Consider the following 24,632-nt stretch of genomic DNA (forward strand, 5'->3'; position numbering starts at 1 on the left):
ATTACACACCACTGTGGTACAAATTTGCAGATTGAAAATGTGAATGATTGAGAGCGAGAAAATTAACTGTTAAAAGTCTCCTCTAATTTAAGTTTTCTGTTGATTAGCTACTAGAGTAATCAACTATTCATTTTAGCACTAATTGACTGTTTATAATACACAGCTAAATGTAATTCAGACCAAGGAATGATAGCATTTTATTTGTCATGATAATATTCTATTTCATTCGGTAGTTGACATTATAGCTCTAACATTTTTGCTTGCATGTTTATGTCTGTGTCCTACAGCCAACCTGGCTCAGATAGCCTTCGAATCAGTGGTGTCTATTGTCAACAGTCTTCATAACAGTCAGGAGCTGATCAGGGACCAGCAGGGTAGAAACAGCCTCTTGGCGACCTACCTTTACTGGGTGTTTCGTCTGCCTGATCCCCCTCGAGACATGCAGAATGCAGGTACTCAAACAATATTTTATGAAGTATGAATTTGCTTACTTTTCCTTCTGATTGTCATTTTTCCTTTGATTGTATTTGCGTGGACTATTTTATGAATTAAGAATTGGTCTTGTTTGTGTGTTCATGGACCTGTGTTCAGATTCAAGTAGTATACCATCGGCAGAGAGCCGTTACAGCACCATGGGTCGGGCTACAGCATCCGCAGTCGGCTCTATGCTTCTCCAATCCAGAATCCGCAGCAGCAGCAACCCTGACATCCCTGCTCCACCCACCTCTGCTGATGATGCTGAGGTCAATAACATCCTCTCTGCCAAGGTACAGAGGGTTTCCCCAAGCAAAATCTCTCTGTGAGAGCAGTCACCCCACCTTACAAAATCTTCATTTGCATTGAATTTAAAAAAAGTGTCGCATAAATAATTCTGTTTATGAAGTTGAAAGAGACTGCTACATAATATCCATGTACACTTAGGGAAATTGGCATTGATTTTAAAAAAGTGTGTCATATACACCTTTGCAAAAGTTTCCCAAATCTTTGCTGAAATTCCATATTTCACCAGGCTAATGTGTGGTTATATACATCACACACACACACACACACACACACACACACACACACACAAACACACCCACAGTATGTACATATCCCAGCATGCTTACACATACACATTTGCTACACAGTCATTTGCTACTCATCCCCACAGTACATTAGGTATTCTAATAGGCCACTAGACGCCCACTCTAATGAATGCATCCATCACGTTCAATGTGATGGAACCTGTGTGTTTCTGTCTCCAGGGCCACAATAACCCAGGCAGCCGCATGTCCACCATTGTGGATTTAAACAACTACCAGAACGCTACAGGAAGCACCAGGCCATCCAACAGAAAGGTAAAAAGCTCCCATCATGGTATGTGAGATATTATGCCGCAGGTTCCTGATTAAAGTTTTGAGTACCTTTTTTATAGACATTTGCATATTAATTAGAAATTATTAGAAAATAATTGATGTATTTTACACATATCCAACTAAGACTCATTCATAATATTTTAGCAGTGATGCACAGTGAGGTATCCCAATATGATAAACTGAACAGGAGATGGAGGCAAAGAATGCCATGACATTTGGCATCAGTCTCACTCTTAGTGAGTTTATCCTCTAATGTAGCTACTAATAAAGCATAAAATGTCTGTGCTATAGCAGAGTTGTAGCAGAGAACTGGTTGCAAACTTAATACTAGATGTTTGAGAAGTTCATCAGTATATTTCTTCTAATTAAGTATTTTGTGGTTGTAGAATAATATGATAATATGTTCTATTTTATGATGGATTTAACCTGTATTGCTTAAACAATTTCTGTTTATATTCATATGTGGACACACAACATTAACCTAGACATAATTGAATGAAATGATGATATATCAGTAGCATACCTGGTTATGTTTAATTTATATTAGTAATCATTGAAGGACATTAGAAAGAAATTAGTCTTTTTATTAGAAGAATTTTACTTCTTACGGTTTTAGATTATGCATGCATTTAACAGTACTCCGACTTTAGACATCCTGCACTGCACAGTTTAATACAAAGAGCTTTCCGCCACCAGTTCCCTCTGGTTACCACAGGGTGGGAGTGTGACATTGAGAACTCAGTATTGTGGTTTTTTTCCTGTTCAAAGCTCAGCCAGCATTTCTTTTTTTTTTGTCAGTTAAGTATTTATTAACATCTTTCAATACACATTCAATCAGATAGTCTTCATACAATATTCATTTTACAATAAAATAAAAAGATCCATCCAAGAACAACACACACAAAAAAGAAAAAACCCATAACAACTAAACCCCAGTAAGAAAGGCAGTCAAAAACATTTACCCTTAAAACAGCACCTCTTGTAATTTAATCAACTCTATAATTTCCTTTTTATTGCAGTAGGCCTTTAATATATAAGAGGAAGTGATCCCATACCTGGCTAAATTTCCCTTTGCCATTGTTCAATCTAGCTATTCAACACTGACACTATATAGTATTCAAATGAAGCAGTCTCTGTCATAAGTTTAATCCATTCCGTGATTTGTGGCTTATTTGCATTCTTCCAATTGCGCAAAATAAGTCTTGGCTCAGCCAGTATTACAAAATAAATTCATATTGATATTCAGTGGAATACTTGCAGATGCTCTATTAAAGAAAATATGCTTTATTTTATTAGCTACCAAAGGGAGACTTGTTTTTCACCACAGTATTTTCTCTCTTGCAGCAGTTTCATGAGGAGTTGGCCCTGCAGATGGTCGTCAGCACCGGGGTCTGCAGAGAGAATGCATACAAATATGCCTGGTTCTTCTTTGAGCTGCTGGTCAGTGTGCTTTTTCTGTGAATTTACAGTGTGGTTCTTTGATTTACACTTAGCTCAAGACAAAAAGTAAGGACTGCTTAGGGTGTTAATGATAAATGGATTAAGTTAACAAAAAAATACATGACCTCATGGCCACACACCATAAAAGATAAATGATGATTTTATTATGTGGTGGACAAAAGGGCATTTTGAAATCACTGTAGTCTGTAATTTATCAAGCCGCTTCACAATTGATCACTCTTTTGGAGTTTTGGAAGTGTATCATCACTCACATTCACTCCCATCCCTTCACTTCATCTCACATATTTATCTCTCTTCCTTCAATAACTTCACGAGAGGATGCTCACTAAAATTAATAAAAGGCTCCCTTTTAATTTGAATGAAAAATGAGGATAGAAGGTGATGATAAATAATGAAACACTGCTCATTTATTATCAGATCACCGTTTTTGTCCAATCAGCTTTTCATCTGTCAGGTTACTTGACAAATTATTGATTTACATGCACATTCATCACTTTTGCTTTCAATTAACATGGATTTCAATGGCTTTCCCTCGATTTGTTTACATCTGATGATTCACATTTGTAACGTTTGTGTGTGCTGATGTGTAATTGCTCAAACAGGTGAAAAGCATGGCTCAGCATGTGTCTCATCTCAAAAAGCACAGTGTCCCTCGGAGAAACCACTTCTCTGACCGATTTAAAGATGACATCACCACCATTGTCTCTGTGGTTACAGCTGAGATTGCGACCATCCTTGTCAAACAACAAAAGGTAGGGAAGATGATGATGATGACGACAATAAACAATTTTAAATTAAATTAAAATGACAAAACTCTTCAAGGCGCTTGTGTACCTTCTGTTCTCCTGGGTTGGTTAGAGGCAGTTTCACATTCAGTTTACATGTTAGTGTTCACCAAACAGGGAGTTAAAAGTGCTAATTATATTTGCCTCTGTGCTATCGAAAGCTCAGCTTTCACAGCTAGATGCTTGGCAAGAGTGCGGCTTACTGATTGCTCTTTGTGGATTGTTGTTTTTTTTAGGAAGTAGAGCAAGCAGAGAAAGTCAACATCAGCCTGGCCTTCTTCCTCTACGACCTGCTGTCTCTCATGGACCGAGGATTTGTTTTTCAGCTGGTGAAAAACTACTGCAACCAGGTAGTTTAACAATAATTACAAACAAAAACTACCAGTATGTGTCTTAAAATACATTAATTCAGTCAATGGGAACTATTTTAGTTTTGATTCTGAAAAAAGATGAAACTGTTTCCAAGATTTTTTTTTTTTTTTGTATTATGTTTTTAAGTATTATCATGTATTGATTGATTGATTGATTGATTTATTTTTTTATTTTTTTATTGTTGCTCTATTTCCCTTGTAGATGTCAGCTAAGTCAGTATCAATGCCAACATTGATCAGCATGCGTCTGGAGTTCCTGCGAATCCTGTGCAGTCACGAGCACTACCTCAACCTGAGCCTCTTCTTCAGCAGCCCTGCCTCTGCTCCTGCCTCACCATGTCCATCTATCTCCTCACAGGTCTGCCCACTTGTCAGTCAAAACTTGCAGGCATTCAGGTGTTTCATCATTGCCAGTAAATACAACAATCTGATATAGTGACATTCGTAGCAAGTCAAGTTAATTTATACAGCCCTAAAGGAAACCCTTTGTCTCTATCCTTAGACCCCTTGGTTTAGATAAGGAGTATCATCACAACTGCAATATGTGAGCAGTGTAAATGTTTGGTGCTGTATGGTTTTACACTTGCCATTTAAGAGAAAACATCTAGGAAAATACAAATACAAGAAGTGCTAAGGATAATTAAAAAGTGGAGTTTGGGGAGTCATTAGATAGAGTAGATGAGATTAGATCATTTTAAAAAGAGCTGTTTGAAAAGTACCTTTGCATTAAATTAATCTTACCCTTATTCTGTTCCTGTGCCTCTCATTGTGTCACTCCTTCATTTCATCGCTACATTCAGAGTTCCAGCTCATGTAGTTTCCAGGAGCAGCAGAGGATCTTGGGGCTGTTTGAGCTTTCTCAGGAATTCAAGCAGAAGCACTACCTCACCGGTCTGCTGCTTACAGAGCTCAGTGCCGCCCTAGACATGGAGTCAGAGGGGTATGCAAAGATAGACCCCTTTTTAAGTTGTTATCTCCTTATTACCTTGTTATTACAAAGCTATCCTATCCAAAGTTATATCCATTTCCTTTCATGGCACAAATGAAAGAAAATCTCAGACTTACAAATGTGCATATTTGCTCACACATATTCTGAATAATTGCTTTGATATATGGACACATTCTAATAAATGAAACGACAACCAAATATCCCAAAAGATGTGTATAACCTCTGTAAGTACTTGAATCCTGTATACTTGTAATGTCATTGGGGGAATCAATAAAGCTGTTATGTGTGTTCGCAGGGGAAAGGTCCAGAGAAAGGCCATCAATGCCATCTACAGCCTGCTGTGTTCCCATGATCTCGACCATCGCTGTATTAAACCTGAGGTCAGAGTCAAGGTGGCTGCTCTCTACCTCTCTCTGGTGGGGATTATCATTGACTCCACCAACTATCTGGACTTCACTGGTATATACACATACACACAAGCGCTCTGAGACATAGATTGCATACATGCTCCGTCAATTACATGCACTTGAAGTCCTTGTTGATCTATAAAGTCAATGTCTTGTCATTTTTTGCATAGAAACATACAGTACACATAGACTCAAATTATCCATGGTAGATTAACACACACACACAAACATTGCATTTTGCAACCATAATAATAATTTAATAATTTATATTTTTTATTAATAAATTAACAACAGAGTGTAAATTACAATTTACACTCTATTGTTATTACACATCACACACAGGCCTGAAATACACACACACATGCTCAGGTCCTTTTACATGCCAATGGAGAGATTTCAGAGTGAGTAGGCTGCGACTGCTGGACAGGCTGGGGGGTGCCTTGCTCAAGGGCACCTTGGCAGTGCCCAAGAGATGAACTGGCATCTCTTCAGCTACCAGTCCACACTCCGTACTTCGGTCCGTACGGGGACCCTCCGATTCCCAACCCAAATCCATACGGACTGAGCTACTGCCACCCCAAAGACCACAATATTGTGTGCATAGTTATGCACAATCTCACCCGCCCTTAAGAGTTGGTGATACAGTCTACTTGTTGCCTCTTAGAAAAGCCTGTTGTATTTACACTATAAAAACAGTGCAATTGGACCTTTCCCCCATACTGAAGAACTCAGTTTATCAGTTTCCTATAATTATCAATGTATCATACCCACTATTTTGTGATTTTAATCTAGTTTTATTTCATCTACCAGTTTCTTAACTATATATCTTTGTTACATATTGTGTAGTATGTAGTAGTGCTTAATTCCTAAGTCTAATTCGCTCTAATTTAATCATGTAAGCTCCAGTCCTCTCTTCTAATCTGATCCGTGTTTGTCTCCGTAGTTTCTGATACGCGCGGCGGGAAAAACAAGACGGGCGTACCTGAGGATGACCTTGAAAATGTCCCACCCATCAATCAGTCTGTTGCCATGGCGATTGCAGGGAACCCCTTCAACACGCTGGGACGGAATGTTCTCGTTTCCATGGCATCCATGGTAAAATGCTGAAATAATTTCTTAACGTTGATAAGAGAACTGATTGTAGTATGCTTTTTTTTTATTATTTTTCAAAGTTCAAAAGATTGTATGTGAGTATTCTGCCTCCCACACAGGTGAGCTGCACTAAGGTAGATTGATTAGCTGTCAGAGCCACACACACACACTGCGGGAGATGGTTTATGGGAAGGCATTGCCATCATAAGTGAAAAGGGCCGTCCTCCCTGACAAACACATCCATCAAGTGTAGCTACAGCAACAACACAGGCACTAAAACTAAACGCTGCCATTCTCTCTCTCTTTCTCTGCTTCTTTCCAAGAGATGAATCAGTCCCTTGTATGTTGTTAACATGAAATACTGTTGTGGAAAAACTGATTTTCACACAACTGAGCCATCAGGCTGGTATCCATCACCAATCCAAACATGGCGCTTGTTCCACATTTTCAGGCAGTTTCCCTTCAAACAGTGTTAGCAACAGAAATGTGTTTTCACATGGAGCATATTTTCAAATAAACAAGTGATGTTTTGATCATGTGCTACAAATATTTGACGTTGGTTCTGGTGAGCTTCACTCAGTTCTGCTGCGTAACAGAGACCTGGAAACCAGGTTTTAGGTGGGACACCGAGAGCACTAGGAGGTTAATAGCTACATTTATCAAAGCTGCCACACAGTGAAGCAGCAGTAGCCCTCTATAGTAGCGATTCATCATCACACGAATGAAGGTAAAAATTAATCTGCAGTAGATTTAACGCCTAATAAGAAGGGGAAAAGAACTTCACTAAAGCCAGTGTGGAAAGAAGTTTCCAGCCATGTTTGTGGTTAAGAGAAGCTTGTGAGTGATATACTGTTTGTTTGATACACTTGTTATACACTGTATGATATGTATGATTCAACGGGTAGAGCAGGAGACCACCACTGACAGTGTTATGGATGTGTTTCTTAGTGAGGGTCAGCTACAGTATTATAGAAATATATGAATTTGTTGTGCTGCAAGCATTTTGGATCAAAGCATTTCCCTGACTGATCGGTTATGCGATAATATACAGTATACATTAAAGCTTTAGTGCGTAACTTTTTGATATTAATGAACGTCCGTTACATTCAAGCCATTGCCAAATGCGTTGTTAATTAAGACTATCAGCTCCACACAACTCTCTGTATTTCTCAGTATGGCTGTGTTCAGAAGAAATTCGAGTGAAGATAATTACCTCTTCTGAAGAGTCCATCATGTTTTTTTTAATCCTCCGTGCCCACCTTGCATACTAGCAACTCCGTGGAGGAGGGGTGGAGGCGTGGGCGCACTCACGGAAGGCTGTATCATGTGGACGCTCCGACAGTGTTGTCGTCATTACATAGAATTCCTCATGGGGACGACCGAAACTACGCACTGAAGCTTTAAATATCATTTAAAGAATTATTATTTTTTTAACCTCTGAACACAGTGGAATCCCGTTGCATCACTTTTATTTATTTTGTGGTAGGTCATTTCTCGATCTGGGTGCCCATACAGCAGATGCATGTATGGACGTTTGTGTGTATGTTTCTGAGTAAGTGCAGGTGCTCTTTGTCTTCAGTGAGCGCTACATTATACTGTATCATACTATGTCTGTCTCTCTCCTCTCCTCTTCCTAGCAAGGTAAATCTGTAGCCACCCTGGCAGCAGACACCAGTCGCCACCTGTTGGTGTGTTTCCTGTGGGTGATGAAGAACGCAGATAGGAGTCTGATTCAGCGCTGGACTGTAGAAATGCCTCCCTCGCTGCTCAACAAGCTGCTGGAGCTCCTCACTATCTGTGTGTCCTGCTTTGAGTATGGGGTCAGTTTGCTCATCTATCGACTCATTTTGCAGCAGTCATTTAAATACATTTTATGTTTATATAAATACAGATGGAAACTTTGCATCCGGGATGGCATGTATTTATTTATCATACAGAACTTAAGGATAAGTATCTACTACAAAATATTAAAACTGTATGTACTTTTTTATACCTGGTGAATATGTGTTCATAGGGTAAGCAGAGCGGTGACAAAGTGAGCACTCAGGCCCTACAGAAATCTCAGCAGGCCAAGCTGCAGCTGGAGGAAGCCCTGCTGAGAGGAATGGGAGCCCGCGGGGAGATGATGAAAAGAGTTGGAGGTAATTTATCTCCTTGCACTATAAGGAATACTTATTGGAATTTCTTTTCTGTCAAACCAACCAACTTCAACCAATTTCATGTCACACAGTCTATGCTTAGGTTAGCATGTTAGTCAGGAGTTTTGAACACTTATGTCTGCTATTTTTTAAGCAGCATTTCAAATATGTATGTACCCTGGTGTATAAGGAGACCAAGTAAATGTTTGATTATTGTAAAAATAAAATACAGCTCTAAACTCAACACAACTCATCTAATTTAATTGTTGCACAGCAATACACATTTTGCCATAAAACAATGTTAATTCATTGTTTCCTAAGATACAGTTTAGTATATAATCTGTATTCAAGTAAATATGCATGTTCATTTTCTATCCATCTGTTTTCTTGAAATGATTAGCTGCTTTTCAATCCCTAACAGGAATGGATAGGACTATTGGTCAGAGAGAGAACTTACGATGGAGGAAAGACCTCACTCAGTGGAGACAGACCAATGATAGACAGGATAAGTAGGTTATAACTTGCATGTCTGCTGTCCAATTTTCAAAATTTCCCCTCTTGATTTCTCAGTGTCTGTCTGTTTCTCTGCCTGTCTTTCTTTTGGGGCTTTCCTTTCCTCTCTTAACATCTGTTTTACTCTTACCATGTTCCATCAGGACTAAAGCAGAGTTAGACCAAGAGGCTCTGATCAGTGGAAACTTAGCCACAGAGACTAACCTTATAGTGCTGGACCTTCTGGAAACCATTGTACAGGTCAGAACACTTTAACCTGCACTATCTCAACACTGTACACTATCTACATAAAATAAACACATGAAAAATGTAAAGGGAGTCCATTGGCAATTTGGCATTTGGTATTAGATTGCCCTATATTGTATGGTTTTCTCAATATTTTGCATTTGCACAGGGATCCGATAGTCAACAAGAGATTATCTTTCATCAGCTAGCCCTATTAAAAATCTGTTAATTTGTATGCATAATTGAAATACCAACAAAGTTCTTGATTAGGTATTTGAGTAAACCCTGATCAGTTTTCTTGAGAACGGCTTGAAAACATTAAGACTGTCCAAACCAGAGTGTGGTGTCACTTTAGTGAATGACCATAAAACAGTAAAAAAAACAGGTTGCATGCAAAAGTAAGTGTTTTAAATCGCTGTGAATGACATAACAACCATAACAAGTGAGTTGAGCACACATGTGGGACAGTCTTTCAGTCTTAGCTTGAAACATATCTGGTGAGACTGAATATTGAACCTCTGTTGTGAAGTTCACTTGTGCTTCCCAGTGTAACCCCAGGTGTTTGTCTCATATGATTAGGTAATTTTTTTCATTTCTCCTGTTCAGGCAGTGCCACTGGCTGAGTGTAAGGACAGCATGGTTGGTGGGGTATTAAAGGTGTTACTTCACTCTCTCACCTGCAACCAGAGTACCACTTTCCTCTCTCACACCTTCAGCACACTCAGAGCTCTTGTTGTCAAGGTACTTTTGTGTGTGTGTGTGTGTGTGTGTGTGTGTGTGTGTGTGTGTGTGTGTGTGTGTGTGTGTGTGTGTGTGTGTGAATTCAAGAGGAGGTGTTTGTGTTGGTGTGTTTACCTGAAACACTATCCGTGTCTAAGTTTAATGTTCATTTTTGCTTGTTGGGGTGGCAGACTGCTGATACAAGCCATAATTATTTATGTATATATGCGTGCATGTGTCTGTGTATACCTGGTTTCATTTCTCTGTATGTGTGTGCAGTTTGGGGACCTGTTGTTTGAGGAGGAGGCAGAGCAGTGTGCAGACCTGTGCCAGAAGGTGCTTCAGTACTGCAGCAGCCCTGTCGATGAGAACAGGAGCCAGGCCTGTGCCACCCTTTACCTCATCATGAGATACAGCTACAGCAATGCCAGTGTAAGGACACACACACAAAAGTCCTGTGTATATTTTCCAGTGGGTTGTAAGGATGCACACACACACACATTAAAGCACACAAAGCAAATGTCACTCGTGTGTTACCTTCCTGTCAGATAAAACCTTATTTGAGCTGAGCTTGCAGAAGAAATTGCATTTACGTCAGATCAAATTTTATTTAAGTGCACATATGAGTTCAGAATTGCATATGATACATGTTCTCATCAACACACATAGAAGCGGGGAGTCACACACATCTTAGCCTATCTTCTCCACTTTTCCTCTCCCGCTCGGCTTTAATGTCTTTTCCGTGTCTATTTTGAGCGTGCCGCAGAAAGTTTTTGCTGAAGGATGTGTCTCTGAGTAGAGAGCAGAGAGATATGTCACTGTCTGCCTTCCCATGTTCCTACCCCTCTTTAACTAATGACAGCCAGACCTCTGTGTGTGTGTGTGTGTGTGTGTGTGTGTGTGTGTGTGTGTGTGTGTGTGTGTGTGTGTGTGTGTGTGTGTGTGTGTGTGTGTGTGTGTGTGTGTGTGTGTGTGTGTGTGTGTGTGTGTGTGTGTGTGTGTGTGTGTGTGTGTGTGTGTGTGTGTGTGTGTGTGTCAGTACATACTATGTGTGAATGTGCTTTAAAAGCAGGGAGAAAGTGTGAAAGGGGTGGAAAGGAGGAATTCACAATAGAGATAGAGGAGTGTGTTTGCCAGAGGTGAATGGAGGGAAATAAAAAAGACCTATCTGAAGGAAGGAAGGTATCTTCTTTCATTTTCTCTGCTAGTTATTCTCTGCTAGATATTTCCTGTGTTTACAGTCTGTACACTTTAATGAAATGTGCATACACACACAGATCTACAGTTTAAAGAGTATTTCCCATCTGCGTGTCATAGCCTATGTTTGTTTATATGGTGTATACAGAGGGAGCTGTGATCTGAATTAGTGTAGCAGCCATATGACTCATTCATAACGAACTTACCCTCCAGTTCTTCCTTTGTTTGTTTTCATCCCTTCATCTGTCTGTCACAAACACTTTTTTCCTCTGTCCATATTTTACTCTCCTTTTAGATTGTTGTAATAAAGAAAATACCAGGCTTTTTTTCCCAAGAAATGGAACAAATCACTAAAAGCAGATACCTGTGGTTAAATATTGTCCAGTTATGAAACGATTGTAAAGAAAGCTAGCGGAAAAGGGGCATATGAGAAAGAAAAGGAGAGAGAAAGACACAGAGGGTTGTGTTTTGACTTAAAGAAACACGCCGACTTATTGGGAATTTAGCTTATTCACCGTAACCCCCAGAAGTTAGATAAGTCGATACATACCCTTCTCATCTCCGTGCGCGCTGTAAGGCTGTCTGACGGCTCCAGCGGCATCAGGCCAGCACAGAACATGCAGGTGAATGGTTCCAGCAATCCTACTGCTCCGAATAAGTGACAAAATAACGCCAACATGTTCCTATTTACATGTTGTGATTTGTAGAGTCACAGCGTGTACAAAAAACAACGTAACATGAGACACAGCCGTCTTCTATCCCTAAACAAACCAGGAACTATATTCTTAGGCGAAAGAATATAGTACTTTGGCGGAGTGATATGCTCGCAGCAAGCCGGTCTGAGAATATAGTTCCCGGCTTGTTTACGGTTAGAAGATGGCTGTGTCTCATGTTACGTTGTTTTTTGTACACGCTGTGACTCTACAAATCACAACATGTAAATAGGAACATGTTCACTTTTGTCACAATTTGGAGCAGTAGGATTACTGGAACCATTCACCTGCAGGATCTGTGCTAGGGTAAGCTAACGCTGGAGCCGTCAGACAGCCTACATCACGCACAGAGATGAGAAGGGTATGTATGGACTTGTCTTACTCTGGGGGTTACGGTGAATAAGCTAAAGTCCCAATAAGTCGGCGTGTTCCTTTAAGCTCTAACACACACACACACACACACACACACACACACACACACACACACACACACACACACACACACACACACACACACACACACACACACACACACAGTTAGAGGGCAGTGATGGGTGGTTAGGCTCTGGCTCCATGCTCAGTTGAACAGAATGGGGCCGTAGAGATGATCCATGGGTGATTATGTCTCTGCTAATGGGAGATCATTTCCCGCTTAGCTGGTCATGCTGGAGATAGATGGGACTTACCACGTACACGAGCACACTCCCTCTCACACATGCACATAGTCCTCGCTGCAGAGGATGGAGGGGTGTTTGTCAGGCCTGTTATCTTGGACAGGTAGTGTGAAGGATGGAGAGACATGGAAATGGAGGGGGCAAGGAACAAACAAACAGAGAGAACAGCAATACAGTTTAGCAATGTTAATATTGCTTTTTTTTATCCTTTTTCAGTTGCATAATATCTGTTGCAGCTTTCTTATTTTGTGTGCTGTCAAATGGTGATAATTAAATTGAGCATGGCAAAAGCAAAGTGTTTCCAAAGACACCGTATTGCATGACTTTGAAAAGATTTGGAAATCTTGTTCCATACAGTGAAGTATGCAGATGTGTTTTTCTATCTTTTTATATATATATATATATATATATTATAAAAATTCTAGAGCTTTCAGGGGAGGCGTCAAAAGCAATTTTAATTTGGGAGTCTGCGGAAATCCATATTCAAATACAATTCAGCCTTGCTAGGCTTCAGATTCACATAAAAAAATGTACACTTTTATCGTAGGATAAACACTGCAAAAGGTTTAACACCCCCTGTGGTCCCCGCTGTATTTGTCAGAACTTCTCAAGAGTGAAGATGCAGGTCACCATGTCTCTGGCCTCGTTGGTGGGCAAGTCCTCAGACTTCCAGGAGGAATACTTACGATGCTCACTGCGCACCATCCTGGCCTACGCAGAGGAGGACACTGAGATGCAGAACACTCAGCTGCCCTCGCAGGTATAACATACTACTGTACCACATTGCTGATATTTTTGATCGGATTGTAGCCTCATGCCTGCCTCTTGTGTTTGTGTGTATTTTCAGGTGGATGAGCTTCTAAGAAACCTTAACAGTATTTTGTCAGACACGGTGAAGATGAGGGAGTTCCAGGAAGATCCTGAGATGCTCATGGACCTTATGTACAGGTGAGAAACCCCATCATCATCTGTGAAAGGCTGTCTCTTTGTCTCTCTGTTTTCAGTGTCTTACTCTCTGCTCTCTTCTCTCTTTCTCTCATCACCCTGTGGCTTCTCTCTATGTTGTACTGCTGGTTCCTATTTCTTTGTGGTCTGGGCTGTTTTGTCTCTATTTGGTGCCTTCACTATGGTAACCATGTGGTAGCAGTTTAGTCTTCTGATCTGGCTTTGTGTATATGCAAATGCAAACAGTGTGTGTACAAGTGTGTGTGTGTTTGTGAGAGAGAGCACGGAGGGGAAACAGTGGGACAAAGAGAGCATACATGTGCTGTATATTGATTTAGGCAATTTACCACAACATGCTCTAATGTCACCTACATATGTCATTTATCATGCACCTTTCCGTTTGGGTTTTGGTCCCAGTCATCTGGTGAGTGTTTGACGGCTGCACAGAATGACCGGTTAGCTTTAGACACTTACCTAGACTCACCCCGACGTTCACCTCCAAGCTCCCGAACACACAGGTCATTGATGCACAATACATTTGGTCTCCAGATGCTTGAATTAACTCGCCTGCTTTATAAATAAATTCATTCAGAGTGTTTTAGATTTATTCCCATGCTGTTAGGCTAATTATTATTCATGCATTCCATGAACAGGAACACATTTTCCATATTTTTTGATGCCCATAAAAACACTAAACAACCCAAATACTTTCATGGCTGCCACACTCACTCTCATGCACACATTTTGTTTTGAGATATTCACTCTTTATATGTCGACATATATTTATTCTAGGGCTGAACAATTAATCGTTTTAAAATCGAAATCGCGATTAGGTAATCGTGAAGACCGCGATTAATTGAATGTGCAATATTTAGTTGAATGTTTGGTGTAACATTTACTGTTTTTTCATAAGATAAATGCTGGAATAATTTTGCATATCACAGATGTTCCATGCTTATTAAAAGAAAAACACTTATTGCTGGCAATTCATATCTATGTTCTCATCCTTGCATAGGCATATAGAGCCGTTTTGATGGTGTCTCATGTTTTAATGTTCCATGACATGTTTTATCTGTTGCACAGTGAATATTGAACATAAAAAAATAATTATTGCAAATTGAATCATAATCACAATATCTGGCAGAAAAATCGCAATTAGATTAGATTTTTGCCCTAATTTATTCCTATCCTGTAGGAATGAACTGTTGAGGGTGACATCATGAATTATATGACATATCATATGGAGTGCAACAGACAATCATAAATTCTAAAATGGGCTATTTGAAGAACTGTTTATATCAAAAAGTGAAAGTGGAAGCTGAATGTTTAAAAATTCTTGTTATTCGTTTTTACTCACCTACTTCCGTTTGTAGTTAAGAATATTGCTGACCTCCTTTTTTGTGTTGTCCATACACAGTGTGTTTACTCATGATTGTTAATGTGCATTTATGTTTTATTGACATTACAATTACATTAAGCTTTTGTTGTAGTTGAGACTATTGTCTTTTTCTCTCTGCCTATGCCAAAACACATCGACATAAATGTAGTCACCAATACATCATCACTGTAGCACTTGCATACAGACAAACGTGTTTCAATTTTATTTGGATGGTTATTGTGCAGTTTGACTGTGTTCTAAGTCTCTCATGTATGTTGTACAGTATGTATTGTCTGTTTCTATGCTGCCTTCTTGGCCAAGTCTGTCTTCAAAAATAGATGTTAATTTCAATGAGACCTTTACCTGGTTAAATAAAGGGAAGAATAGAAGGTAAAAAAACAGCAACCATACCCTCTTTCTCCTCCCCGCCTCAGGATAGCAAAGGGCTACCAGACGTCTCCTGACCTCCGTCTGACTTGGCTGCAGAACATGGCAGAGAAGCACAACAACAGGAAGTGTTACACTGAGTCGGCTATGTGTCTGGTCCACGCTGCTGCCCTGGTGGCCGAGTATCTCAGCATGCTGGAAGATCACAAGTACCTGCCTGTTGGCAGCGTCACCTTCCAGGTACAGAACACAGATATACACACAAAATTAACAAGGAGGAAATAATCATAAAAAACATGTCTACGCTGAAAAAAAGGAACAGTTACAGCCACACAAAATAAGCATTCAGAATCATTGTTGTGACTGTTGGTTGTTTTGCTGAACGGATGCAAACCCTTCCCTGCACAACAAACCATATCACACATCTCCCCACAGATTCTTTCCAAATTTGGCTGTGTGTGTCCAGAGGGGGGAGCTGTACACTCATAACGTCAACATATAAATATGGTCCCCTGGTAGCACTGCTTAACACAACGCCTTTGAAGTTGAAGGGGGGAAAAAATGCAAATGTGCTCCTTTGGGAACATGTGAACAGACTGTTCCCCTGAACTGAAAACAAACAGTTATAGCAGTAACTGTGATGATGGTGTTGTCAATGAGCTGTGTCACACACTTTTGGTACAGGACACTCTAACCCGCAGCAGTCAGCAAGTCATTGATTGAATGGTCATCAAATTAGTTCTATTTCCCATTGTAGGACATCTCCTTTTAAAGTCAGCCATGTGATTGATTATTTGATTAAGAGGGCTAATTGATTGATTAGCTAACTGTTTTTCTCCTAAGAACATCTCCCCCAATGTGCTGGAGGAGTCGGCGGTGTCAGATGACATCCTGTCCCCGGACGAGGACGGAGTGTGTTCAGGACGCTACTTCACAGAGAGCGGCCTGGTGGGATTGCTCGAGCAGGCTGCTGAGCTTTTCAGCAATGTAAGACAATATATGATATGTGTGTGTGTGTGTATGATAATTCAATTGACAAGTGGATGGTAACTTAGCTAGTGTTAGCATTGAGTCGTTAATCATAAATATTAGGGTAGTCATGCCATATGTTACACTGCTAAGCCAACCTGGGCTCGTACGAGCCCAGGTTGGCTTAGCAGTGTAACGTAGGACAAAGAAACCCAGCTACTAAAGGCTAACCTAGCTTGTAACATTAATGGTATTGGTCTCCTCTCCCTGAGTGATGAATTCAAAGTGAAAATGAGACCTGTGCTTGCCTGGATGAGTGTATACTTTCCTACCTAAGAGGGGTTGTGCTGTGTTAAACTGACTCACCCAGCCGCTGTTTCAGTTTGCGTGTCGAGGGATGGCGGCTGGCTTCGGTGACCACGGCGTCGGGACTCCGCGAGCCCACTCTCCGTATTGTAGTTCAGGTTTTAAAAGGTGTATTTACAAAAAAGTTGTGTTGTGGGGAAAAGAAAACAGTCTTTCAAATAGTGTCTTTCTTTCAACATGTGGTTTGCAGCTCTCGTGTGTCTTCCCGTTTGAAGCCTCCAGTTTCTCCTCTTTTCTTCCTGAATAAATCCCTCAATGAATCTCCCACACACCTGCAATGGCTGGGTTTAATCAGATCAACAACACCACACCCCCCTCATGTGACGTGACTAACCACATAAACTTCCTGAAAGACCTCTACCCATAGAACATTTGTTTTTATATTTTTTGTGTTAAATGCAAATATTTCCTCTTTATATACTGTATGTGGTCATACTAACCAGCAGTGATTGCTGTCTCGTCAGGGTGGTCTCTACGAGGCAGTGAATGAGGTCTACAAGATCATCATACCAGTCCTAGAGGCTCACAGAGATTTCAGGAAACTGGCATCCACTCATGAAAAACTACAGAGAGCCTTTAATAACATCATTCAGAAGGTAATAACTATGGCACTGTTGGGGCTGTTTTATTTATTCAAATAAGGTTAAAGTAGAAATTAGAGAACTAGTAAGATACCATAATAGATCATGTAGAAATATATTTTACAGAATGGAAAAGGATTTCCTTATTCAGTATTTCTTATAAGACATATATAATATAATCTACTGTTCCTTTAGTATGATTTTGGATAACTAACATCCTTGAAAAGGACAATTAACATTATTGTTGTCTCAACAATAAGATTATTTTTCCAGATGGTTTACAGGCATATACATTTTTAAACTAAACTCTTGAAAGTGTTCTTTACAATAAAGACCCCAAAAAAAGCTATTAACATAATGAGAAAGAATATGTTACTGATGTAATACCAATTAGAGAGTGATATCAAATCTTGTCTTTGTTGCCCTCCAGGGTCATAAGAGGATGTTTGGAACCTATTTCCGGGTTGGTTTTTATGGGGCCAAGTTCGGCGACCTGGACGAACGGGAATTCATTTACAAGGAGCCAGCAATCACACATCTGCCTGAGATATCACACAGGCTGGAGGTGTGTGTGTGTGTGTGTGTGTGTGTGTGTGTGTGTGTGTGTGTGTGTGTGTGTGTGTGTGTGTGTGTGTGTGTGTGTGTGTGTGTGTGTGTGTGTGTGTGTGTGTGTGTGTGTGTGTGTGTGTGTGTGTGTGTGTGTGTGTGTGTGTGTGTGTGTGTGTGTGTGTGTGTGTGTGTGTGTGTGTGTGTGTGTGTGTGTGTGTGTGTGTGTGTGTGTAATTGAGGTGGAGTGAAAAGGTGGTGCCTGGCTGTACTGGTAGAATCTGATAATGACTGAGAGACTTTGAGTTGAACAGAATGACTGAAGGCAAGATGTACAGTCCTCCATCTGTTTTTAGTAAGTTTTTAGAAAAGCTGAGAAAATTGGGCATTCATGCCTTTAAAGGAGAAATAATATTATGAAGTATACAGAAATTTCAGCCTCACCTTAATCAAATAAGTCAATGAATCAAGTTATTTAATGCTTTTGAGTAATATTTTATTCTTAAATGAAAAGCTTTACATGGCAATAGAATAGAAAATACTTAATTGTTTACTTTTTATGTGTGCAGAAAGGCAGAAATTAACCAAAGACATATGTTTGATATTTGCATTAAACTCATGACAGACTATATTATGAACAATACTATATACTAACCACACAATTTCCCCCACTCCCAGAACTTCTACAGTCAGTGTTTTGGAGACGCATTGGTGATGATCAAGGACTCTACACCAGTGGACAGAAAACAACTCAACCCCAGCAAGGTAGGTGACTGTAGTATCACACCACTGATTGCCCCTACATGTTACAACAATATTAATGATCCCTCTGTTTAAATTTAGCAAACTTTGTATTACCAAAGAGTAATGTTATAATACTAATAACATTTGATGAATAAGAAAGTAGTAAATTCTGGTTATTTTTTTTATTAAACACAAAACCACGTTACTGTTAAGAGTATGTTTAGTAGTAGGTATAAAGCAGAAGCATATTCAACAAATGCCTAGACAGGTAATGTATCATCTTAAATACAGGTGCAGTGTAATTTACTGTATTTCTTAAAGTTGACATGCACACATTTAGATGTACGCAGAAACAAACACATGTAATACAAAAATAAACTGACTGTGTGCAAGGGGTATGTTCATTTTTGTCTTGCTTTGTGGCATATATTGAAAAACTGCCAGTGAACAGTAAACTACCACACCTCTCCAGGCATATATCCAGATCACTTATGTGGAGCCCTTCTTCGATGACTATGAGATGAAAGACCGGCTGACAAACTTTGAGAAGAACTTCAACCTGAGGCGCTTCATGTACACCACGCCCTTCACCAAGAGCGGGCGGCCGCGGGGGGAACTCTACGAGCAGTACAAGAGGAAGACCATCCTCACCACCATGCATGCCTTCCCCTACGTCAAGACTCGCATCAACGTCATCCAGAAAGAGGAGGTAAGTGTCAAATTCGTGGTGTAGAACATCTAGCAGTTTTTAAGACATTTTGGTGATTGCAGCAATGAATTTGTACAATATTACCTCTCTTGTTTCCAGTTTGACCTGACTCCTATTGAGGTGGCCATAGAGGACATGCAGAAGAAGACTAGAGAGCTAGCAGTTGCCACACATAGAGAACAGCCTGATGCTAAAATGTTGCAGATGCTGCTACAAGGCTCTGTGGGAGCCACCGTTAACCAGGTACAAGCATTTTTTTGTGAAGGCACCGCTTCTATTTTACACTACCGTCTGTCTGCTCCTCTTTAAGCTGAAATGATCACTTACTTCGTGCTTAACCGAATGATGGCGGTTCTCCCAAAATGATTGCTCTTTGTATCATACATAGCCCTTTTGTCCCCTGAGTGTTCCTTCTTAATGTGCAGGGGAAAATAAACCAGAATAATTTACCTCTATTTATCTTATCACATTGACAGTTTCCATTGTAGTCACAGAGTGCAGGTGGGAGACATGACAGTGATCATCAAAGCCTTCACCCCATCCACAACCCTAATCCTTCCTTTGCTTTTCCCCTGATTTAGTTAAAACGTCAATTCATGGCCCTTCTTTCCTTTCATGTCCCTGCTGCACGGCATGCTGAACCGGAGGTCTCTTTGATCTGATAGCTTCCAGGTCCTGCCAGCCTGGTGAATGTTGGAGTAATGATGAAGCTAGCTACAGTGTCTCCACTCCCTCCCCCTATGCTTTATCTTCCAGCGTCTAATCTGACAGGTCCCTCGCTTCGACCTGATGGTTGTATATATAACGCTAATGCTCAGCAGCTCCGTAAACATATAGCTCTTGACTGTAATCAGCACAGGAGGCTGGGTTTCTGTGTGTGGGTCCGCAGCTCAGACCAAGGACTGAGGCCCAGGCCCAATGCGTTTATGATGCTAATCAGAGCCGTTTAACAGTGCCTGTCGTGATACAGGGGCTGTGCGAGCGTGCTGTGGTTTTATGATGAATATAAGTAAGGATAACAAGATCTCATACCGGGAAAATGGGAGCCAACTGGTGGGTGTATGCAGGGTTAGCGGTGACATTAGCCATGCAGGAGGCTAATCATAGCTCCTTCTGTGATGTGAAATCTTCCTCATGTTCTAGTTCAGCATCACAGGCATGCATTAGGCATTCAGTTAGGAAGTCATTTCCCTCTGTCTGAATGAGGAGCATTCTCATCCCTCCTTTGTTCATACACTCTCAAACACTTCCTCTCTTTCCTTCCTCCACTTTGTTTTTGCTTTCTCCTTTTGTCTCTCTAACTCTGTCTCTTTGTTTTTGTCCCTCTCCCCCTTTCCCGTCCTCTGTTATTAGGGCCCACTGGAGGTAGCCCAGGTCTTCCTGAATGAGATCCCAGCGGACCCGAAGCTCTTCCGTCACCACAATAAACTGCGCTTGTGTTTCAAAGAGTTTATAATGAGGTAAGATACGATCAAAGAAACACCACCTAGTGACTACACACTGCACTAAAGTCATGCAAAAGTGAGGAAAAATACCAGAGAAATCCAAAAAACAAGAAATTTCATGGTGACCAAATATTTAATTTCTGCTTCCCCTTATTGTTACCAGAGGCTGGCACTGGCTCAGTAGGTGGAAGTATAGAACTATTCTTAGAAAGGGATTTCTGAGTTGAAAATTCTGTATCTTTGTGAGACATGACTTGAATGAGTGAAAGTCTTCTCCAGGATGTATACATCATTGCCAGTGTCAGCGTAGGAAGATAAAGAGAACTGTAGACAACTGTGACTGATGGAGACTGATATCTTGCTATTTAGGCAGAGTGTCATTCAAGATACAGAGATGGAAGTGATAATCGGCACTAAAGTGCATACCAGATGGTAGTTAGAGAAACCAAACAAGTACAGTAGGAGGGGGGTGGAATAATATAACCAATTGTGACAGGGGATATTTTTTTCATTTCCCATATGACAGTGGAAAATATTTTTCCTCATAATATCACGGAGAACACTTTTTCTTCTAGAATTGCAAAGGTTTATTGTTCCCAAGAGTTTCATTACATTTTGAATATTCAGAACATAATTTAAAACCACCCTACCCACAGCAATGTGTCTGAGAATATGATGATTTGTGCAGGAGACGTCTTTTTTGCGCAGGCGTGTGCCGAATGTGTTCGTATGTGTGTGCATTTGCAGTTTGCCTCCAAAAGATGGTTTTCATTTTCTAACCCTCATGTCAAATTCCAGCTGCCTTGATTGCTACAAGCAGGTTGGCAAATATTTACTGTCATTTTGTAAAGGTTTATTTTCTATCCTAAATCCAGGCAAGCTGGCGCTGGACCCTTTGTATGCCAATGTTCCAGTGGCGTTCTAAAAAATCCACTAAAGTTGGTCACGGAATTCCACACAGAATTAAATATCTCTTCCATACAGTATGTCTCTCTTAGACATTAGGCCTCACACTCAAACATTTCACCTGCTGTGCAACTCATTACTGCTTAATCATTAATGTTAACAGATGCACTGTAATGTTCAGGGTAGGTCCACATGATATAGCTGCAGCAACATCACAATAGTAAGAATATCTTTTGATAGTTATGTATATTGCAAATGTATGCAACATTTTTGCAAATTTTATGTTCTGTTCAATGAACTGTGTTCTCCTTTTATGCATGATATTATATACATCTCTAATCACATGTGAAATTGAAACCTAATCACTTATTTTGTTGACTTTTAATTATGATTAGTCTGGAATCATTAATTTCGACAACTACATTTTGTTTAAACTATGACACAATTTTATGTTGTCATGATACGATTCCAAAAAAATGGATCACCCAGCACTAGTTCAGGGGCAGATAAGCTTTAAAGCAAATCGCTATTAAGAAATTCTGTTTGATTGTTAAAACACAATTTGGAAAATTGGAGTTTGGAGTCCTAACAAATGTTTTTTTTATTTTTTCTTTTTTATTCAGGTATAAAAAGGACATAATTCAAGTGATAAATTGAGATAACATTTTCTAAAATAAAAAGCACAAACAAATGTAAAAGCAAAGCAAAAAAACAACAACTATGCAGCAACCAGCACCCCTTCAAGAAAAACTGTATTAAAGTCAAGAGGAAAATCCTCTACTGTACTTCTCTCTTGAAAAATAAAAGTCAGTACATTTGCCTGCAAAATGGGTTTCAAAAGCTAATGTCACTTGCTCGAACTTGTGCATTGATGGCATTTCTAGAAGTCGTGGAGATTATGGCCTGAAGAGATGAATGTTGGAGGGGTTGTTTCCTTGTTTCCTTGATTGACTGATGCCTCAGCCTGTCATAAACTGTGGTGTTGCTGCTGTCCAATCCCACCTCCCCCCAAATTTGGATTACAGACAAAGAAAACCTGAGTGATGTTGCAAATACAGGAAGAGCCATCCGTATACTAAAGACAACACTTGTATTTAGTAAAAATAAAGATTTTATATATTTATATTAAATATTGTAGATACATCAAGATAATTCATTTTAAAATGTTAAACCAAGCAGTCAGATAGATAAATAGCTACATATAAGTAAATGTTTTTATGGCTTGGGAAATCCTTGACTCTTGTAAATTGTCCTTAATGCTCATTACCCTGCGTATTTACACAACATTGTTGTTTCCATCCCCTCTTTAAAAGCTAAGAGATAAACTCAGACATGTGTTTGCAATCATCCCAGTCTCTCTTATTTCCTGCAGACTGCTCTGTATGTTGGCCATTATATATGTCACGATAGAGGACTGCGGAGAGACCCCATACCTACCCTCTGCTCTTAGTTGTGCTCAGATGGATCTTGTGGTGCTCCCCTTTACCATAAGGCATAAGGGAGAATAGCATTTTTATTTGTTGGTCATTTGTGATTTGGAGATTTACCTCTGCTGCCCTTTTTAACTGTGTTTTGAAACAGCCTTGAGGGTCAGTCACAGTTCAGCTCACATTCTAGTTGAGGTACTTAGAAAGATCTAATATAGGAGTTCCTTCCAGTCAAGTACATTGTTAACTCACATTTAGAGCTCTGGCATGCAAAGGAGTCCAATTTATGTCAAATAGTTACAAGACGTTGTTTGCATGAAACATATGGTGTGTGTGTGTGTGTGTGTGTGTGTGTGTGTGTGTGTGTGTGTGTGTGTGTGTGTGTGTGTGTGTGTGTGTGTGTGTGTGTGTGTGTGTGTGTGTGTGTGTGTGTGTGTGTGTGTGTGTGTGTGTGTGTGTGTGTGTGTGTGTATTATATATATTAGTATGTTTGCATAGTAATAGAATCATTGTTGCTACTTTTAAGTTTGAGTTATTCCATTAAAAAGGTCAAGGAGTACATTCAACAATTTTTATTTATTTTTTTTCCCCATCTTATGCAATGTCATTTAAGAAAAATAAATTATAAAATGACGAATGATTCTATCCTACTCTGCTCTCTGTCCTGTAGGTGTGGTGAGGCAGTTGAGAAGAATAAGCACCTGATCACATTGGACCAGAAAGAGTACCAGCAGGAGCTGAAGAAGAACTACAACCGCCTGAGAGAGAGCCTGAGGCCCATGCTGGAGAGGAAGATCCCTGAGCTCTATAAACCCATCATCAGGCCTCGACTGGAGAACAGGTAAACAGACCCACCAAGTCAAACAGCCAATACTGTTTTGACAAGAGACAGTGAAAAAAAAACATATATTATTGATCTTTTCATCACTGTGTGCGATTGCTGAACCCAAAGGAAAGTGAGAACAAATGGAATTGAGCAGATATCCATTCACACTGTCCGTGTCACCTCTACAAATATTGATAGCTGAACCAGAGCCACAGTACACAGATTGAGTGTTGAACCAAATGCCACGGCCACATTGCACCCATGTGTTAGTAAAGACTGATTGCTCTCTAAGGGCTTTTATGATTGAACATAGTAATCTTGATTCATCTTGCAGCAATGTATTTCCATCTCTGTGGGACGAGCATGTACTTCAAAAGGGATACTTCTTCCTCAAATTTAGATTTTTCCATTGATTCCCCAGCCTCTGAAATGTGAAGAGAGGTTCCAAAATCAGATGCATATTATTGATAGAATTAACTTGGGAGAGGACTGATATCAACACCAGGAAAATAATATTAAAGTGTTAAAAAAAATATATAAGATTAATGCCAATATTGATATTTAAAGAGTTAAAGGGATGCCAACAGTATATCAACGCATATTGGTATATACAAAGATAAATCTGCAATAAGCTAGTATCGGCCAATATAATAGCCTGTTGATTTATTGGCCTAGTTCTAATAAAAAAGAATAATCCAAGTTGCAATGACCTTAATATCTACACTAAATCCTCTCATGTATGACCATGTAAAATGCCTGGACACCTGGGTAGCTAATGGGTGAGCTAAGTCTGCCTTTCA

General features: G+C 39.9%; 1 protein-coding gene across 4 annotated transcripts in view; it reads left to right on the forward strand.

Annotated features, from left to right (window-relative positions):
* dock8 (dedicator of cytokinesis 8) overlaps nt 1-24,632 on the forward strand; it is a 59,737-nt gene that overhangs the window by 33,481 nt on the left and 1,624 nt on the right. For all 4 annotated transcript variants that reach the window (XM_028578726.1, XM_028578728.1, XM_028578727.1 and 1 more), the window contains 27 exons: nt 288-452; nt 592-767; nt 1,248-1,340; nt 2,703-2,798; nt 3,422-3,571; nt 3,841-3,954; nt 4,178-4,333; nt 4,776-4,915; nt 5,220-5,383; nt 6,275-6,426; nt 8,061-8,243; nt 8,438-8,564; nt 8,983-9,070; nt 9,218-9,314; nt 9,906-10,040; nt 10,299-10,451; nt 13,205-13,363; nt 13,451-13,551; nt 15,361-15,553; nt 16,157-16,300; nt 17,113-17,244; nt 17,660-17,794; nt 18,454-18,540; nt 18,992-19,228; nt 19,328-19,471; nt 20,582-20,688; nt 23,677-23,847. In XM_028578726.1, the coding sequence (XP_028434527.1) occupies nt 288-452; nt 592-767; nt 1,248-1,340; nt 2,703-2,798; nt 3,422-3,571; nt 3,841-3,954; nt 4,178-4,333; nt 4,776-4,915; nt 5,220-5,383; nt 6,275-6,426; nt 8,061-8,243; nt 8,438-8,564; nt 8,983-9,070; nt 9,218-9,314; nt 9,906-10,040; nt 10,299-10,451; nt 13,205-13,363; nt 13,451-13,551; nt 15,361-15,553; nt 16,157-16,300; nt 17,113-17,244; nt 17,660-17,794; nt 18,454-18,540; nt 18,992-19,228; nt 19,328-19,471; nt 20,582-20,688; nt 23,677-23,847 (3,799 nt within the window). The remainder of the gene's footprint in view (nt 1-287; nt 453-591; nt 768-1,247; nt 1,341-2,702; nt 2,799-3,421; nt 3,572-3,840; nt 3,955-4,177; nt 4,334-4,775; nt 4,916-5,219; nt 5,384-6,274; nt 6,427-8,060; nt 8,244-8,437; nt 8,565-8,982; nt 9,071-9,217; nt 9,315-9,905; nt 10,041-10,298; nt 10,452-13,204; nt 13,364-13,450; nt 13,552-15,360; nt 15,554-16,156; nt 16,301-17,112; nt 17,245-17,659; nt 17,795-18,453; nt 18,541-18,991; nt 19,229-19,327; nt 19,472-20,581; nt 20,689-23,676; nt 23,848-24,632) is intronic.

Source organism: Perca flavescens, chromosome 5 (assembly GCF_004354835.1).
Source record: "Perca flavescens isolate YP-PL-M2 chromosome 5, PFLA_1.0, whole genome shotgun sequence".
In the NCBI taxonomy this organism is placed as follows: Eukaryota; Metazoa; Chordata; class Actinopteri; order Perciformes; family Percidae; genus Perca; species Perca flavescens.